General features: G+C 44.5%; 1 protein-coding gene across 1 annotated transcript; it reads left to right on the forward strand.

The window, feature by feature from the left end:
* The first annotated feature begins 612 nt into the window (after positions 1 to 612).
* Positions 613 to 7,497, forward strand: LOC125524793 (C2 and GRAM domain-containing protein At1g03370-like). The gene is made up of 10 exons (XM_048689822.1): positions 613 to 1,302; positions 1,508 to 2,872; positions 3,932 to 4,114; positions 4,259 to 4,536; positions 4,615 to 4,731; positions 4,935 to 5,194; positions 5,912 to 6,077; positions 6,171 to 6,443; positions 6,653 to 6,845; positions 7,153 to 7,497. Exons 1-10 carry the CDS (start codon positions 873 to 875, stop codon positions 7,161 to 7,163), a joined length of 3,276 nt encoding a protein of 1,091 aa, XP_048545779.1. The 5' UTR covers positions 613 to 872; the 3' UTR covers positions 7,164 to 7,497.
* Positions 7,498 to 20,636: the final 13,139 nt, after the last annotated feature.

A 20,636-nucleotide genomic window follows, 5' to 3' on the forward strand; every position in this document is an offset into this window, starting at 1 on the left:
TTCTGTGGCAAGCTATGGTAGACACAGTTTTACCTAATACTAATACTATTCATCACCCAGGATGCAGAATAAGTAATTCTTCACTTGAGGTAATCTTACGATAGCTTTATAAATAAATTACGTTTGGAATACAAATGGTTACATTCATATTGATTCGCTACATAAATTTTGGTATAAGAAAATAAAAAAATAGGTTATAAGACCAACAATATAGCATTTTATGTATGTTTTACATTATGGTTTTACATAACATAAAATATTTTTTATGGCGAGTGTATATTTTCTTACGTTCTCTTTTTACGTATGAAATAAGACAAAATTTACGAAACTTAAAAATACGATGCACTGACGTTAAAATAGAGAGGGGGTGAAAAATAACTATTCCTCACTCAGGGTGACGAATAACTATTCCTCACCCAGGGTGACGAATATTAGGCTGCTTTGTCCATTCTCCGCTCCTCTATTTGAGGCAAGCCTTGCTTTTTTACCCCATGCTAAATTGATCGTTTGTTCTATTTTTACACGGACGAAAAGGAAACCTTGAAGCCACGTGTTGGGCCGAAACGCCGCTCCTTCCTTCCCCAGCGTCCTCTCCGATCCGACGGCCAGCACCAATCTCAAAGCGCACGTGAGTGCCCAAAACCAAAATTAGCGAGCACCCGGGCGGGCGCGGGGAAACCACCCCCCACCCCTCCCACCGTTTCGGCGCAAGGAAGGAACCAAACAGACATGGCGACCCAAGAACTCTGATCCCTTTCCTCCCTCGAAATTGTCAGCTCAAAAGATTTGGAAAGATCGATCGATCGATCGATCGATCGTGCATGTCTGCTCGCATTTTGATTTGATTTGATGGTCGCCGCCGCGATCCGCGCATGACGAAGCTCAAGAGCCTAACGTCGTCGGTGGGGAAGGCGGAGTGCGCGGGGAGCGCTCGGCAGATTGCCGGGTCGTCGATGAAGCTGCTGGTGCGCGTCGTCGAGGCGCGGGCCCTGCTGCCGGTGCACCTCAACGGCTCCAGCGACCCCTTCGTCAAGCTGCAGCTCGGCAAGCGCCGCGCCAAGACGGCCGTCGTCAAGAAGAGCCTCACCCCCGTCTGGGACGAGGAGTTCAGCTTCCTCGTCGGCGACGTCACCGAGGAGCTCTCCGTATCCGTGCTCAACGAGGACAAGTACTTCACCAACGACCTCCTCGGCAAGGTCAAGGTGCCGCTCTCCATGGTCATGGAGGCCCCGGACCTCTCCCTCGGCACCGCCTGGTACCAGCTCCAGCCCAAGAGCAAGAAGTCCAAGAAGAAAGAACGCGGTATGCTATTATTATTGCCTTGCCCATCACCGCATTCATCTCCTCCACGTTTCCCCCTCTCCTCTCTTATGGTTTCGTTTTGAATTTGTGTAAGCACTAAGCAATTGTGACATGCACGCACAGGTATATAAGATGTCTTAGATATCATATTCTAAGATATGTTGTAATCTTGGCACCATTTAATTTGAATTTCTTCCATGTGCAGGGGAAATTTGCCTGCGCATATCCTTGTCTACGCGCGCGCACGTGTCCGAAGAATCACACCAGCTACCACAACCCACTTCGGATGGCATGGCGTCCAGTTCAGACAGGTCAATTGGGAACAAAGATGGAGCTTTGTCAACCAGCAATAGCTACATTGACATGTCAGCCCTTGCCAGTTTGGACCGATCATCGCAGGGAAGTACGGAACGATTGGGGGATGGTGCTGTAGACCAACCGCCCCAGACCAGCATTGACCAAGCAGTCACTGAACCTGGAACCGCTGTTTGTAATGATGCGATGGCGAATACGTCGTCGGTGGTAGAGGTCTTGTCTCGCTATTTCTTTGGGAAACCTGCTGATACTAATCTGCCTTCCATCGTTGCCTCTGACGCCGAGTCGGTGGTGGAGCAGTCCGAAGAGCCAAAAGTTTGCTCTGTAGACCGTGAAAGTCCCGAGAATGGCACGCCATCCGAGTCAAACCTTGATGAGCTACTGAAAATCATGGAGTCCAAAGATCAAGGCTGTGAAATGCCAGCAAAATTGTCTAACGGCGTTCTAGTTGACGAATCTTATGTTATCGCACCAGCTGGACTGAATTCCCTCTTGTTTACTCCAAATTCAGATTTCTGGCCAGCAGTAGCAGAGCTTCAAGGAACAAGTGGATTTCAGATTGAACCATGGAAGATCGATAGCAACGATGGTTGTTTGCGAAGAACATTAAGTTACATAAAGGCCGCTAGTAAGCTGGTTAAAGCTTGCAAAGCCACAGAAGAGCAGAAATACTTAAAAGCAGCTGGGAATTCTTTCGCTGTTTTGTCTATTGTTAGCACTCCTGATGTTCCTTATGGCAGTTGTTTCAAGATAGAGATATTGTACTGTATAACGCCAGGTCCCCAGTTATCATCTGAAGAGCAAACAGCACATCTTACTGTAAGTTGGCGGATCAACTTTCTTCAGAGCACAATGATGAAAGGAATGATTGAGAGTGGTGCAAAACAAGGCATGTCAGAAGGTTTTGCACAATTTTCTGAAGTACTGTCCCAAAGGTTTAAAGTAGCTGAGCTTGATGATGCCAATTCAAACAAAGCAAAGATTTTAGCCTCACTACAAGCACATAAAGAACCAAGCTGGAGGTTGATTGTCCGCTTCCTTGGGAACTTCACATTCATATTCTCTGTTATCATAGGGATATATGTTATAGTTCACCTTCATTTATCAAGGCCCAAAGTGATGAATGGGCTTGAATATTTTGGCATTGACCTTCCAGATTCAATTGGAGAGGTTGTGGTTTGTGCTGTCTTGATCCTTCAGGGACAGACCATCCTGAAAGTAATAAAGCGCTTCTTGAATGCATGGAGACAAAGAGGTAGATATCTTAGGCCCTATGTTATTATCTACTTCAAAACTGTTGCACATGAATCTGTATATTCTTGATTAGTTTTATGTTCTCTTTCTGTTGTACTCCCTGCGCCTGGAATTACTTGTCGCTCAAACGGATGTATCTAGCACTAAAATATGTCTAGATACATCCATTTGAGCGACAAGTAATTCCGGACGGAGGAAGTTTCTAGTAAGTAATATGTGCATTGCACGTGAGAGCTTAGATAATCAAAGTACGGCCAAAGATCGACATACTGAATTGTAATAGTCAAATGAAAATTTGAGGCACATGCATCAAGTATAAGATGCATATTTAATTCTCTTAGTCCATTCCATAAAAAATAAATCAAATTATAGCTACAAAATACTTGAAAACTGCATCGTATATGCTACACAAAACTCGGGTAAAATATATCGAGCACATTTTGTCTAGGCAGTCTCTTTTAATTACTTCGTATTGAATTTTCAATAGAAAATAACATGAATACCTAATGCTGCATCACAAAGATAAATGTGGTTTATGATGTAAGGCCGTAGCCTTGAACACAATGATTTTTTTTCACAAAAGTAAAAATCAATGACAGTTCTGTTAGAAAAGAAGAACTTAGGAGTGTTTAATTATAGAAGAGTCTAGAATAAAATAGAAGTGTGTTTCGTGATTTGTGCATAATATCCATTGGGCTTTAGTATAACCATAGAATCTTCTAGATAGTATATGTGGCAGAATCTGGTGTAGTAAAGAGAAATCCGACGGCCACAAGTGCTCGGATTTGCCATCTCTCTCACGTCAGATTGACTTTATCCAACGGACGATATTCAAAGCTATTCATACACTATATAATGGAATAGAAATAGATGGTATAGATATAGATATGCTCTAAGAGTGAAAGTGTTATTCTAAAAGGAGATGAGGTGAATTGTCTTCTACTGCAACCAATGGACATTTCGCTCTACACATATGTTCTGGTATTGTAGTGCTACTTGATTTGCTTTAAATTTCGGTAACAGTTGAGCAATATTTGTCTTTTTCTTCTTCCTGTATTAGGTAGTGATCATGGAGTCAAAGCTCATGGAGATGGCTGGTTACTGACTGTTGCACTTATTGAGGGTACTGGTATACTATCTGCTGGTTCATCTAAACCATTTGACCTATATGCTGTTTTTACCTGCAACACGAAGAGGAAAACAAGCTCAATTAAATTCCACGCATCTGATCCAAAATGGAACGGTTAGTTTCTTTCCCCTTCATGTTGCTTTGTTCTCAGCTGGGAAGAGCAGCCGATCCTTTGTGCTACACAGTATTGCATGAACTGACGGTACTGACCTTCGCATATGCATAGTGTAGCTGACCCATTGATGCTTGAATTTCTAGAGATATTTGAATTTGATGCAATGGATGATCCACCATCAAGGATGGATGTAGCTATTCATGATTCAAATCAATTAGATGAAGCTCCCATTGGTCACGCCGAAGTGAACTTCCTGAAGAGCAATTTGTCAGATTTAATGGACATATGGGTTCCTCTTGATGGGAAGTGTGATCCAGCAAGCAACCCTAAGCTACATTTGAGAATATTTTTGAACAACTCGAGAGGAACTGAAGTTGTTCTGAATTACCTGGCAAAGATGGGGAATGAAGTCGGTAAGAAGGTAAGGACCTAACTTTTTGTCTGATTTGTTTTTCATCATCTCTTCTATTTCTGAAATTACATATGATATAATGTGTAGATAAATTTGCGGTCAGCACAAACAAATTTAGCATTCCGAAAGCTCTTTAACCTCCCTCCTGAAGAATTCCTCATCGATGATTTCACCTGTCATCTAAAACGGAAGATGCCACTTCAGGTATTTACTTTTCTGATTGTTTACTTATGTGTCAAAGATGCTACTATTATTTTAATTGTACCAAGTAGACCTGTACATGTATGTACCATACTACCAAGGAGAATCGTTTTGCATTCGTTTGTGACTCACTTGACAGTTGCCAATATTTTGTACTTTCTCCATTTTGTTCTGTCAATATTTACAGAGAACTGACTCTTTTACAGGGACGGGTATTTTTTTCTCCAAGAATAATTGGATTCTACTCTAATATATTTGGTCACAAGACCAAGTTTTTCTTTCTGTGGGAAGACGTTGATGATATCCAGGTTATCCCTCCTACACTGTCAATTGGCAGCCCATCCTTGATGGTTATCCTTAGAAAGGATAGAGGGTCAGAAGCAAAACATGGTGCCAAGGCAACAGATCATCATGGAAGACTCAAGTTCCATTTTCAGTCCTTTGTTTCGTTCAATGATGCTCACAGGTACCTTTCATTTGTTTGTTTTTGAGGTCCAGTGAGACATCTAGGCCAAGCATATATTTTATTCTTCAGAACTTCAGATCAAAATTTCTAAATAAAATAAGATAACTCTAGATCTTATTTTGTGAAGTTCAAGGATAACATGTTCATGGGTACGCTGGCCTGATGTGGCTTTGGTTTGCAGATTACAAGCCCAAAGCCGGCTTGACCTGCAGTGACGAAAGGTCGAAAACTATAAATGGACACATTTCAGCATAATTCCCATTATAAGATAGGACAACTTTAACATTTTAGTCTTTTGGGGGATTTGAACCCAATATTAAGCGTCGAGCGACTAGTCGCGTTGACAAGTGTACCAGTCGTAACCTGGGTGTTAACTGGGCACCTCGACTCTATTGGTTGGCACAGCCGAGCGACTGGTTAACTAGTAGCTGACTAATCTTGACTAGTCTAGTCCCTTGAGCCAAGCAAGTCAAAATTGGCCCACTGTTTCCAAAAAAAAAAGGAATCTGCCCAAGGCTGGCCCACTGTATTCAGGTTCTTCTATACACTCACAACCTCACGGTATACAAATAAGAAAATGTAGTAACAATAGGTTTCTATTTTCTACTGATTATGGTTCTGCAGATAGTTGATCGGATCTTGCTATCCCATCCTGTACTAAGCTATTCTGCTAGTTTGCATATGAATGTATCACACCAAGAAATCTTTATCTGACAGAATAATCATGGGGATTTGGAAAATGCGATCACCGGGTCAAGAACAGAAAGGAGAGGTAATTGAGGAGTCTGAACCAAAAGAACTCCAGGCGGAAGAATGTGGATCCTTATTTACCCATGAGGATGTCAAAATGTCTGAAATATTCTCATCAGTTCTTTCTGTGGACGTGAGTGCCACTTTTATTTTGCGTGAGCTTGTCACAATTCATTTTCACACTAAAATTTGTTTTGGGATTCCTTACATATATCTAAATTTTCAGGTTGAGTCCTTGATGGAGATGTTTTCAGGAGGTCAGTTGGAACACAAAGTGATGCAAAAGACTGGCTGTCTGGACTACTCATCAACAGAATGGGAACTTGTAAGCAGAAATATATTCAAGCGGCAAATCAGCTACAAGTTTGACAAAGCATTGTCTCGATATGGAGGAGAAGCAAGCACCACTCAGCAGAAGTATGCCCTAGTGAACCAAGATGGCTGGGCCATTGAAGAGGTGATGACCCTCCAAGGTGTTCTACTTGGGGACTACTTTAATGTAAGACTCCCCCTTCCCACATTTATTCTTAAATGGTTTGTACTATGCTAACCATTATCAAGAGTTTGTGACCATTCTGAATAGTTGTAACCTTAGCTCTGAGCTAAAACATAAGAACTGAAGTGGTATTACTGTATGCTTGTTCTGTCAATCCTTTTGCTGAACTGGTAGATAGAATACTGTTGATCACAATGGTTCTTAACTTGCAGCTCCAGCTAAAGTATCATATGGCGAACATACCGTCAAAACCAAACACCTGCAGCGTGCAGGTTTTATTGGGGATTGCCTGGTTGAAAAGCACCAAGCAACAAAAGAAGATCACAAAAAATATCATGTCCAACACCTCGAATAGATTGAAGGAGCTCTTTTCCTTAGTCGAGAAGGATCTTACGTCAAGAAACGGTACCCTTTTCAATGCAGCTATTGATCCTTAGTGTTCATTATTGTGGTTTCTAATGTCACGTTAACCTATAGCAGAGTTCTTATCAAACCAATGCCAGGAAAGTAAGTTTATATGATGCATTTCATTGCTTCCATGTCAAATGAATTATTACCACCGAGTGGAAACTAAATGCAATGAATCTGGTATAACTTTTTATGTGGCACTGTCAGAAAGCATACTGTTTTTATTGCTCTGTATGAATCAGCGCTATTTGTTTTGCCACGGGAAAGAATGACGCTGATTTTTCTGTGTGCGGAAAATTTGTAGGTGGAAGCTAACCTCTGTACAGTATGACAGTAGATTACTCATTCCATCAAAATTTGTTTGAAGAGCCCAAACAGAGAGGGGAATCGGCATGATCTGTTGCCGTCTGCTTGTGGTGAGACATGCTTTAGCTGCTGCCAACAGTTTGCAGTTCTTACACAGACAGCAGAGCCTGAAAGTTAACTATGTGAATAGATTGTTTCAGAAGCAGTTCGTTAAAAAAAAAACATTTCTGATACGGCCTTACCCATTTACCCTCGTAGGAAGTCAAGTAGAGTTGTATATGCACAGCTGACCTGTATATGTATAACACAAGTGATATAGTGAAAGGAAGCTAATTTTGATTCACAGAGGTCTTGTCGGAGTTCTGTGATGTACTGTAAAACAATCAAGCAAATATGTGGTATATCATACATGTACTATTTTGTTGTTCAATGTGCCATACTCGTATGCATTGATGATTGATCTAAGAGCTTGCTATATAACAAACATCATGTATATAGGCATAGGTACTGAATGTTTTGTTATCCCCCTCCTGCATGCATCCTTTTATGCTGCAACTCAAGTTTGTATGCATTATCATTTATCTTTTCTCTAAGACCTTAAATGGACCATCATCCCCTGGCATTAGTTTAGATTTGTGCAACTCAGGAAATCTATCTTTATGTAAATGCACCCAGATAAGTTAAACATAACATGCTTTCTATCCTTATCACCCACAAGTTTGTACTTAGCATTCATGCACTCTATGTTTTCCTTCATCATCTCATGCATTTCAACATTAGTTCGGCATATTTCGTAGCATCAAAATTAACCTTCTCTAAAGATGAAAGAGGTAACAAATTAGTGGGTGCACGACATATAACACCAAGTACAACATAACCAATAAACATCTCCAAAAGTGGCTAAGAAAATTGGTACGACGAATCCATGATATGAAATAATTGTAGTTGACACACCACATAGACGAACAATTTCACAAAAGAATAAATTAGCAACATGTATAGGGTCATCATTCTTGTAACAAGGTATAAAAATCATCTTCTTGAAAAATCTGTCGACGACTACGAAAATACTATCCCTCCCCTTCTTTGTTTGAGGTAATCCGAACGCAAAGTATATGGACATATCTTCCCAATGTACACTAGGAACAGAAAGAGACCTATAAACAATGAGGATTAAGTCGCGACTTAGCTTTTTAGCATGTAATGCATCCAACAATGAATCTCTCAACATCCCATCGCATCCTCGGCCAAAAGAAGTGTTCAACGGGCACATCATTGATCTTCTTCACGCCGAAATGACTCATCAAACCTCCTCCATGAACCTCCCAAAATAACAAAAGACGAATGAAGCTATCTTGGATGCATATATTGTTAGCGCGGAACACAAATTACTCCTATAAAGAATGTTGGAGTACCTGCCTCCCCGGAGAGCCTCCGCACCATCCGTCTGGTGCCGGCCTCCCGCGGCTGGCTCTCTGCGCCGTCTGATCTTCCCAGATGACGCGCACCCAGGCGACTTGCCTCGGGGTCCATGACGGGTGGGCCACGAGCGCGGTCGAGGCCGCTGTCATGTGGTGCTTTGGTCGCGCCAGCACGCACCCCGCGCGTGACAAGAAGGCCGGGGCCACCTGTCAGCGTCTTGTGTTCGGCCGCACCCGCGTCTGCCCTCGCATGCTGCCCCACACGTGACGAGGAGGCTGGGTCCGCCTGTCAGCGTCGCTCGCCCCACACCAGGCTCAGGTGGCCGGGCTGGTTGGTTCACGTGAGCCGGGCCCGCAAGAGCGCACGGCTTGGTGCGACGTGTGTCGGGTGGTTGGAGAGGGCCATCCGGCTGGAGGTGGCGACATCGGGCCACCAGGCCTTGAGGGTCATTTGGCTAGGCGTCGCGACGACAAGAGGCCGGTTGGCCAGCGTTGCGTTTGCCGGATGATGTTCGGTCCTGTTTGTTTGGGCCTCCAGGAGCAACGGATGACTATTTTTAACCCAAACAAACAACTATTTAGCATCTGTTGTGACCTCACAACTCGAAGTTGTTTGTAGGGCCGACCGTACTTTAGCTGAGAAGCAGGTTGTGATAGTGTGGCTTTTACAGTTAGCTTTTTTCTTTCACCTAATTCACAAAGAAATTAGCATCCATTAGGATCCCAAGACCAGCCGCATGAAGCCGACATTAGCGTTTCAGCCTTTTCACCGGCTCACGGCCGCTCCAGCCACCAAAATCATCGTCGGCGTGAAAGCCTGCTTCTGCCTCCTGTGACCGGCTGTGCTACCGCGTAGGTATCGTCTCTCCACCCTACTTTTATTGATGGCCAGGTGGCCACAATTACTTTGCCAAACAACTAATCTTTTTTGCACAGGGCCGGCCCTGTGTTTTGGAAGGCCCTAGGCGAACTCGACGATATGGACCTTTATGTCGTAAGATCATATATATGTATGTGTGCGTGTGATACATAAACATATATATAAGAGTAATCTTTTAATCACACATCTTTAGTTTGAAATTTGACTATTATAATTATTGGACAATGCCATATTACGACAGAAATACTCAAAAGATAGCAAAATAAAACTAAAATGACATGATTACCTCAAAAAAGAAACAAATTCGACTCACTCCATTGACAACAATAATACTCCATTGCTTCAAAAAAGGTTTCTTCGGGCGTTTCTTGATGCAAAGTCATTAAGGGCACTATCAAGATCAACATCAGATGAGTTATCATCCGAAAAAGCGCTTAGGCAACGTAGCATGCTGTGTCCTAAAATTATATAAAAGTAAAGAGTATATAAAGAATTAGAAATTTATAGATCGGATGATCGAAACCCTAGATATGGACATAGAATGACTAAAGATTAAGATGTTTGAATGTATACTATGTAGAAGAGTATACATAAAAATTTTGAAACTTCAGATGGATAGTTGAATACATAGTAAAGAAACTACTCAAATTGAGGGATCGATGAATGGATCAGGAGTCGTGGATACGTACTGTCCTGAGTCCTGACGCTCACATACGTATAACGTATTAACCTATTGCCGGATGGCCGGGTTGCCGGCACGGCCGCACAGCGCAACAACAGTCTGCCGGACTGCCGCGCACAGTAGCGACAACGAGCGGCCAAGGTGCTTAGCGGCGGAGCGACGGGCCGACGATACGACGAAAGACGAACCGACGATTGAAGGCACAAGCGAGATCTTCCGATTGATTTGTTTCACATGTATACGCGTGCGCTGTGCGGCCGTCGTGGCTGATGCTTCGCTAATCTCTACCTAGCTACCTTTTTTTTAACTTTCTACCTAGCTACCTGACGGGCCAAGCACATCTCATTTATTTTTCCACACAATTTTTTCCTTATCTATTTTTTTGCTTATACTCTATATGTATACACATCATGGGCCCCCCTTCGGCTTGGACCCTGGGCCGCCGCCCTCTGCCCATGCCCCAGGGCCGGCCCTGTTTTTGCAATAGGCTTTCGCCCTGCTTTATAGATAAAGTAACGATCCATACAACCAACATCCAAACTCCGAATCATGAACGAAGGCTGGGGCCACAACACAATCAAGCCCAACAACTTTAGCACCGCAGCAAGGCTATAATTATATGAATCGTTGCTTTATCTATAAAGCGGGACGTAGATAACCTTCAGCACAATAGTTTTGACACCGCAACAAGTCTACAACTACTTTGGTCGAACAGCGCTGCGTAGGCCGCTCTGGATGAAAATTGTCCATCACTCTCCGGGTACCATGCAATGTTATCCTCCCTGCTCTTGGTTTTTTCTATTCCTATACCTTGATAAGTTCCACACGTGTGGCACAAACACATGACAACTCCGAACATTTTTATGGCTGTTTTAGTGACCGAGGATAGCAACTTTCTTTTATAGCAAGTTTCAGTTTTTTGTTTGTTTTTTCTTTTCGGATGACTATTTTAGCTGTAAAAAACATCAGGGCCGGAGTGCTTCATTCACACGTGTGACATTTATTATTTGGATACTTTTGATATCATGCAGATCAAAGAGGCTATGTACCTCTGCGATCTGCTGGTCGTCATACTTGGGACGGACATTGAACTCCACAGTGTTGAATACGCTGTTCATCAGAGTATCGGGGGAGTTCATACCAGCAAAATAAGCCCCATGGACGTAGCCATTGTAGCGGCCAGGTGAAGTAGGCCCGCGCGCCAACCGGCACCTGCAAGCAGGGTTAGTCAGGGTGGGACACGTCAGCTGGACCGGCCAATAATTCCGTGATGTAGTAGGAGTATGTCTCATGCATTGATCGCCGGTGTGGTGGTTGAGATCTTGGCCTCAGCCAATTACCCGGAGCTGGCCTCATTCCGAGAGGTTGTAGACGCCGGTCAGCACCACCGCGGCACGCCGGCAGGCTGCAGGTGGACATCGATGGCGGCGTCGGGGGACGCCCTGGCCGGTGAACATCTTCCACAGCACGCCCATGGCCTCCGCCATTGTGGTGCAGTGTTGTCCGGCTGCTGCTCGGTCCACCGCAACTCCTCTGGGAGGCAGTAGGAACTTTTAGCAGGATAATTTCCTCCGTTTGGAAATGTGTGTATGGCGGTGTTGGAATGTCCCTATCTTTTTGAAATAACAAATGAGTAGTACGCCCTTCATCGCAAAATAAAATAAAATAACAAATGAGTAGTACGTCCTAATTGTTATAGCTCAGTTTTCCCTTTTGCGACCTTACTTCTGCGTGATCAATTCCGGTGTCCATCGTTATTGGCGCCAAGCAACCTTCCGTACAGTCGTGCATTGTTGTTGTCACCTGCCACGTTCCATAGTAATCTCTTTCTTTTTGCGAGGGGACCAGGGACCATAGTAACCTCTCCTGCTGGGGCTTGAACTGTGGATCGCTTTGCAGGACACCCACAAGCCTGTGGACACGATCACGTAGTACGCGCTGTACGCCGAGTTGTCCTCTGTCCTCACCCTGACCCCTGTCTTTTGTAGGATAGGATTACCGCATCACCTGTATTTAAAAAAAAAAAAGAAATGACGCCCGGCCTATCCATCTAAGAGATGCATGCGGTCATTTTATTACTTATTGTTAAGGACCTTACAAAGTAGAACAACAATATACCTGGATCTGTCATCTTGTCAACATCTGCCGCTACTTCTATCCAAATGATGAAGGGGTGCAAGCTGAGCCACATGCCTAGACCTCTCACCTAAGCCTAACATCTAAAGGCGGAGGCCCCGACCGAGCCATCTGCCAGGTCCGAGGTTCAAACTGGTCCGACGCACTCACATGTGTCGCCGCCGCCGTGTTTCACTGGTCCATCTTCAGAGCAGATTGATGTGACAACCTTGGCAGGTCCTCCGTCATCGGCGCCACCACGGCGCCAAACGGCGACCTCCACCTACGCGAGTCTTGGCAGGTCCTCCGCCATTAACGCCACCACGACGCCAGCTGACGACCTCCACCTACGCGAGTCCATCTTCAAGCAACTGACGTAAATCCATGCTAGAATAGGGCTGCATCACCGCCGTCGCCCACCACCCACAAGCGCCACCAACCCCAAGGTTCCCAAAGTGGCGCCCTCAAGAAAGGAACGACGCCGTGAGCGCCGCTGCCGCCCAACAAAGTTAGGGCTTTCGCCCGGGAGACCTAGGGGAAGGTGAAGTGAGGAGACCAGTCCATACAGACGCCTTCAAGGAGGGAACGACGCGGCCAGTCAAGGCCGGCCAGGGATTTCACCCGAACTAGATCCCCGCCACCACCAGCGCCTCCTGTACAGAACCGGCGACCAAGAGGAAGCGCGGCCTGACCAGGCTGGCCCGCACGCCAAATAGGGAAGGAGGGGAGGCGCCAGATCGCGCGCACCGGCCGCCGCCGGCCGACGACGACCACCGGATCTCGCCGCCCGCGCAACCGGGACACCAAAACCACTGCCCACACGGCTGCTAGCCGGCCGTGCCTTGCCAATAGAGCCCTCCAGATCCGGGTTCCCCACACGAAAGCAGGGCAACCGAGGCCCCGCTACCACCATCCTTGGCGCCCTGGGCTTGCCCGGCGGCTGCCTCAGGCGACGACGAGGAGGTGGGACGAGGTGGGGAGGGGGCCGCGGCGGCGCGGCTAGGGTTCCCCCGCCGCCGCCAGGGGAGGCGAGACGGGGGTCACCAGAGGAGGGGTCGCGAGAGGACAAGGCTGGACCACACCACCTGCAATTTAGCGCATGCATGAACGCCCCTCCAAATTGCTAGATGTAAGACGTTTTTATAGTTCAATTTAAATATATGACATTCTACACTATTATAAATATACATTTCCATAACAAATCCAATGGTACTTCCTTCAATTCATATTAATTGTAGGAGATTTTAGTACAACTTTATACTATGAATTGGAGGGAGTACTGTTTTTTCTTGGGTGGTTTAATTCATTGTAGTATAGAATTCCATAAATTTATGAAATTCTATATTATTACGAATATACATTTTCATAACAAAACCAATGGTACTATTTTTTATCTTATCTGTACTTGTCCGAGGTTAAAGTATTTTTTCTCTGATGTTAGCAGCTAAAAGTTAGAAAAGTTTGATTAATGATTTTGTCTGTACGTCCTCAATGTATGATTGTACGTTCTGACTTGTGAGTTAATTATTTGCTTTCAGTACCGTACTCCGTCATTAGGCCAGCTATGTAACCCTGCGTGCTTGTCATCTATACATGGTTTGCACACCCCACATTATTGTCAGGTAACTTTATCTTAGTACAGTATTAGAATCGCAGATGTTCACATACACTTATCCTTATAAACGCCCGCACACATATTATATTTCTATGAACACTTTCGAGATACTGAGCCGGCAAAACATTTTAAGATTAAAGTCATCACATGTGTCTCATAGTTGATAAAAACATCTCAAACACCGAATGAATATTGTTGAAAAGTCTAAAGTTATTTAGAAAAATATGAACACTAGTGTCACATCTAGAATTTGAACCACGGTGTGGGTTGGTTCCACCATAAAAAGTTCACGCTAGAGCATCTACAACCGGACACCTCAAACCTCCTCAAATGTCCGGCCACGAAATTTCGACCTAATTGGGCGCTTACGGGCCTCAAACGCCTAGGCTGACTGGCACCCCTCATATACAACCCAAATATAGGGCGGATATCGGGGCGTCCGGGCGCACCCGCCACATCGGACCCGGCCCGGAATGAACTCTAGCCCCTCCCCTCCGCCGCCCAAGCTCGTCTCCAGCGGCGTCCGGCCGTCTCCGGCATGGCGGACAGCGGATCCGAGTCCATCACCTCCAGATCCCTCGACCCCGATCTCATCACATGCGTCCCCGAGGAGGAGATGGCCGTCCGGCTTGTGCTCCGTTGATCCTGGAGGAGCCAGTGCATGGCAGCGCTCGGACTCATTCCTTCAGGAATCCATTGCATTCGCCCAAATGGCTCATGGATCCGGCGCTAGGGCAACCGTCGTTGCCCCAGGGGAGGCGGTACAGTCTGTTTGGTATCCGAACACAATGGTGGAAGCACAACCTCTCTGTTGGCGCACCTAGGTCGTGGACTCACCATGGGCATCGTCCAACGCAAACATGGCACGGCGTGCCCGCCGTGCGAGGCAGCGGGCGCGGGAGGCGGCAGCAACCCTCGCGACGGTGGACGCTGGTGACGCTGAGTCGCATTCTCCCGCCCCGTATGGTGCACCAGTCCGGGCGCCACAACAACATAGTGGTGGATGTCGTCGACTCGTCCCAGGACCGATCCATCATCGATCTAACGTCCACTGGCACCCAATGGGTTCCGAACTCCGACGATGAAGAGTAGGGCATGGGAGACGACGGCGCCTTGAGTCCCGTGAGCCTGCTCGTGTCCCATGCTCTACTCTACTTTGTTGGCGACCGGACCAACACACTGGGGAGCTCAACCAGCAGTCGGACAAGCTCCGCTTAAAGATCGCCACATTGCATGTAATAATATGGATTTGAGGTTTCTAATTTGAGGTATTCGGATATTTTTTTTGAACGAAAGAGGTTTCCCTCCGATTTCATTAATGAAACCAAAGCGAGCACAAACCAGGGGATCCCCGTCCAGCCATCGGGTTCAAGATATGCATCAAATCTAATCTAAGCTAAGAACTACTTGCTGCATGGGAATACAAAAGGCATGCATCGCTTACACCAGTTTCAGAGATTATTCTCCCACAAGTTCAAGATTACATAGCATAAACAGAGAGAGTAAGGCTTTTTCCTTCTTCGTTGGAGTCATCCTTCAAGCCGCTGAACTCCAAGTATCCACCCTTGTGCCGCCTTGTATATCTCACTTGCCACCCGCTTGATTAGTTTTGCTCCCAGCTGCAGTAGTTTTTGCTCCGGCTTTTTTCTCTGCAAAACCGACCAGTCAACGATCCAATTGCACATAAGTTGAATGAATATCATTGGATCATATACCTTTTTAGATCTGAAGATAATACCATTTCTGCATTTCCAGAGAGCCCAGAATATAGCAACGCTTCCTACCAAAACCAAAATTTTCTCAGGTTTTTAAAAGGTTTTCAGCCATCCCCCAAGTAACCATTTGAGTTAACTGGTGTGGTTCTAAGATCTAAAGCACATTTGATCAAAATCCAGACCAGTCTAGCCGCAGAACACTCAAAGAAAAGATGATCAATGTTTTCATCTTTAACACAATATACACATTCCTTTCCCCCTTTTCATCCTTTTTGATCAAATTGTCTTTGGTCAAAATGCTTCTTCTGGCCACCAGCCAAAAGAACATTTCAATCTTGGATGGGATTTTAATCAATCTTCCACAGAAACTTATGTGGGAATCTGTAGGATCGAGAAGAGGTGTCTTGAGGGGGGGGGGGTGATTAGACCCTCAACAAGGAAAAGTAGCAGTTTTTAATTTCTTTAAGTTAAGGTGGAGTTTTAGCACAAGTTTAAACATCCACAATACGTTTCAAGCAAGCATGGAAAGAGTATATGAGCAGCGGAAAGTAAAGCATGCAACTTGCAAGAAAGTAAAGGGATGGTATTGGAGAGTGCAAACGCAATTGGAGATACGAAGATTTTTGGCATGGTTCCGATAGGTGGTACTATCGTACATTCACGTTGATGGAGACTTCAACCCATGAAGGGTAACGGTTGCTCGAGTCCAGGGAGGGCTCCACCCATGAATGGTCCACGAAGAAGCAACCCTGTCTATCCCACCATGGTCGTTGCCCACGAAGGACTTGCCTCACTTGGGTAGATCTTCATGAAGTAGGCGATCTCCTTGCCCGTACAAACTCCTTGGTTCAACTCCACAATCTTGACAGAGGCTCCCAAGTGACACCTAACCAATCTAGGAGACACCACTCTCCAAAAGGTAATAGATGGTGTGTTGATGATGAACTCCTTGCTCTTGTGCTTCAAATGATAGTCTCCCCAACACTCAACTCTCTCTCACAGATTTGGATATGATGGAAAGATGATTTGAGTGGAAAGCAACTCGGGGAAGGCTAGAGATCAAGATTCTTGTGGTTGGATTGGAATATCTTGGTCTCAACACATGAGTAGGTGATTCTCTCTCAGAAAATGAATGATGGAAGTGTAGGCACATTCCGATGGCTCTCTCCCCTAATGGAGAATGGGTGGAGGGGTATATATAGCCTTCACACAAAACCTAGCCATTACACACAATTCACCAAACTCGGTGGGACCGAATCAAGAAACTCGGTCAGTCCGATATGGTTCAAAATGTGAACGTTAGAGTTTTCGGTGGGACCGATATGATCAACTCGGTGGGATCGATGTGCTAGGGTTAGGGTAAAACCTCAACTCGGTTTGACCGATTACACAAACTCGGTGAGACCGATTTTGGTAATAAGCAAAATAGAGAGTTAGTCAAGCAAACTCGGAGGGCCCGACTGCATATCTCGGTGAGACCTAAATAGATGCAACAGGCAACAAAGAGTTTGCAAGTCCATCTCGGTGAGACCGAGATCCCATCGGTGAGACCGAATTAATTAGGGTTTCTGGCAGTGGCTATGTGATATGTCTCCAACGTATCTACTTTTCCAAACACTTTTGCCCTTGTTTTGGACTCTAACTTGCATGATTTGAATGGAACTAACCCGGACTGACATTGTTTTCGGCAGAATTGCCATGGTATTATTTTTGTGCAGAAATAAAAGTTCTCGGAATGACCAGAAAATCAACGGAGAATATTTTTGGAATATATAAACAATACTGGCGAAAGAATCAAGGCCAGGGCGCCACACCCTGTCCACGAGGGTGGGGGGCGCGCCTACCCCCCTGGGCGCGCCCCCCTGCCTTGTGGGCCCCCTGGTGCTCCACTGACCTCAACTCCAACTCCATATATTCACGTTCGGGGAGAAAAAAATCAGAGAGAAGGATTCATCGTGTTTTACGATACGGAGCCGCCGCCAAGCCCTAATATCTCCCGGGAGGGCTGATCTGGAGTCCGTTCAGGGCTCCGGAGAGGGGAATCCGTCGCCATCGTCATCATCAACCTTCCTGCACCACCACTTTGATGATGCTCACCGCCGTGCGTGAGTAATTTCATCGTAGGCTTGCTGGACGGTGATGGGTTGGATGAGATTTATCATGTAATCAAGTTAGTTTTGTTAGGGTTTGATCCCTAGTATCCACTATGTTCTGAGATTGATGTTACTATGACTTTGCTATGCTTAATGCTTGTCACTAGGGCCCGAGTGCCACGATTTCAGATCTGAACCTATTATGTTTTCATGAATATATGTGAGTTCTTGATCCTATCTTGCAAGTCAATAGTCACCTATTAGGTGTTATGATCCGTTAACCCCGAAGTGACAATAATCGGGATACTTACCAGTGATGACCGTAGTTTGAGGAGTTCATGTATTCACTATGTGTTAGTGCTTTGGTCTGGTACTCTATTAAAAGGAGGCCTTAATATCCCTTAGTTTCCAATAGGACCCCGCTGCCACAGGAGGGTAGGACAAAAGATGTCATGCAAGTTCTTTTCCATAAGCACGTATGACTATATTCGGAATACATGCCTACATTACATTGATGAACTGGAGCTAGCTCTGTGTCACCCTATGTTATAACTATTGCATGAGGAATCGCATCCGACATAATTATCCATCACTGATCCATTGACTACGAGCTTTTCACATATTGTTCTTCGCTTATTTACTTCTCTGTTGCTACTGTTACAATCACTATAAAACCAAAACTATTACTTTTGCTACCGTTACCGCTATTATCATATTACTTTGCTACAGATACTAAGTTTCCAGGTGTGGTTGAATTGACAACTCTGCTGCTAATTCTTGAGAATATTCTTTAGCTCCCCTTGTGTCGAATCAATAAATTTGGGTTGAATACTCTACCCTCGAAAACTGTTGCAATCCCCTATACTTGTGGGTTATCACTATGTCAAGTGAACTCGGTGGTGCCGGATAGATCAAATCGGTGGGGCCGAGTTTTACTTTAGGTTTAGGACACATGTGGAAATGAGAAAGTGGTTGAGGGATTTGGAGCATATCACTAAGAACTTTGAGCAAGCAAGCCACTAAGAAACACCTCATCCCCTTTTAATAGTATTGGCTTTCCTATGGACTCAACGTGATCTTCGATCACTGAAATGAAAATGTAGAGTCTTGAGCTTTTGCCAATTTTGTCCTTAGCATCTTGAAGGGGTTCCACATCCTCTTGTCCAAGGCACTCCACTGTTGAACTCATATGAAATATACTAGATGAAAATATTAGTCCAACAAGAGATATGTTGACAATAATTACCAAAATCACCCAGGGAGCACTTGTGCTTTCAGAATCCCACACCATCATTGATCAGGAAAGAATACAGAGATTTGACCAAGAACTTTCTGCTTTTAGTAAGCATCCACAGGGGTTGATCTTTCTCCCATGCATCCTTACCTCCTCACATCTTGTTTCTAGACTATTCCAAAGTTCTGTTGCTTCTCTAGTCAATGTTGTTCTAAAGCTAAAACCTTGCCATCCTCTATTAACAGCATCTGCCATAGAAATGTTGCAATCAAAGCTGATATTATATAACCTAGGGTGTAGATCTTTTAGAGGTCTAGATCCTACCCACCAGTCCTCCCAGAATCTAGTCTCATTCCCATCACCCAATTTTTCTTAACATGTTGAAAGTATAATTTTTTAATTCCCATTAGACTGCTCCAAAACCGGGAGTCTCTAGGTTTCTTTTCTAGTCCATACAAACACTTATTCTGAATATATTTGTTTTCCAGAATATCCACCCAGGTTCCCGACTCAGTTTCTAGTTTCCATAGCCACTTAGCTAACAAAGATTTATTCATAACATCTAGATTGATAATACCAAGCCCCCCCATTCTTTTGGTAGGCAGCATGTTCTCCAATTAACCAGATGATATTTCTTCTTATTTTCATCTTCTTGCCACACAAGTCTGGCTCTAAAGAAATCTGCTTTTTCCTGACTCCAACAGGAAGAGGATAAAAGGACATCATGAAAAGTGGGATGTTGGTAAGGCAAGCTTGCACCAAAGTCACTCTTCCGGCCATATTTAGAAGCCTGCCTTGCCAACATGCACACCTCTTCTCAATTTTTTCTGTAACTCCCTTCCAGAATTTATTCCCCAATCTAACATCAGCCACTGGTAATCCTAAGTATTTAATGGGTATCTTTCCTACCTCACATGTAAATATCTCTTGGTATATCCCAGTCTTGTTAACATCCTCTCCAAATAAGAAAATTTCACTCTTATGAAAATTAATGGTCAGCCCAGACATTTGTTCAACAGTTGTCAATATGAATTTCAAGTTTTTTGCACTCTCCTCCTCATCTTGTAGCAAAAAAAATTGTGTCATCTGCATATTGTAGCATGTTTACTTCACAATCATTCAACTCTGAGAGCACCCCTTTCACAAACCCCTCCTACATAGCTTTGTCCAATATTATGGCTAAGGCATCTGCAGCAATATCAAAAACCAAGGGTGACAAGGAATCTCCCTGTCTCAGCCCTTTGAAGGTTTTAAAATATGGTCCAATAATATCATTCACTTTAACTCCAACATGTCCCCCCACCATGGTGTGCATCACCAAGTCACACCATTAATCAGGGAAGTTTTTAAGTTTCATCATCTTATACACAAAAGGCCATTTGATCTTATCATATGCTTTTTTAAAATCTACCTTGAAGAGCAAAACACTCTATTTCTTTTTATGTATTATATTTAGAGCTTCATGTAGCACTACCACCCCTTCCATAATGTATCTCCCTTTTTATGAATGTTGTCTGATTTGGGGAGATTATTGGCCTAATGACCTTTCCGAGTCTATTCATCAGTACTTTAGTTATTATCTTGAAACTCACATTAAGCAGGCAAATTGGTTTGAATTTATGTATTTGTCTGGCATCTTTAACTTTAGGAATTAAAGTAATAATCCCATAGTTCAGCCTAGAAATATCCAGGGTTCCAGAGTGGCCTTTAAGATCCCATTTAGTTAA

This window comes from Triticum urartu, chromosome 7, assembly GCF_003073215.2.
Source record: "Triticum urartu cultivar G1812 chromosome 7, Tu2.1, whole genome shotgun sequence".
In the NCBI taxonomy this organism is placed as follows: domain Eukaryota; kingdom Viridiplantae; phylum Streptophyta; class Magnoliopsida; order Poales; family Poaceae; genus Triticum; species Triticum urartu.

Coding starts and splice junctions, on each gene's coding strand:
- LOC125524793 (XM_048689822.1), top strand. CDS start 873: ATGACGAAGCTCAAGAGCCTAACGTCGTCGGTGGGGAAGGCGGAGTGC. Junction 5,195..5,911: donor TCGTTCAATGATGCTCACAG/GTACCTTTCATT, acceptor TTTATCTGACAG/AATAATCATGGGGATTTGGA. Junction 6,444..6,652: donor TACTTGGGGACTACTTTAAT/GTAAGACTCCCC, acceptor CTTAACTTGCAG/CTCCAGCTAAAGTATCATAT.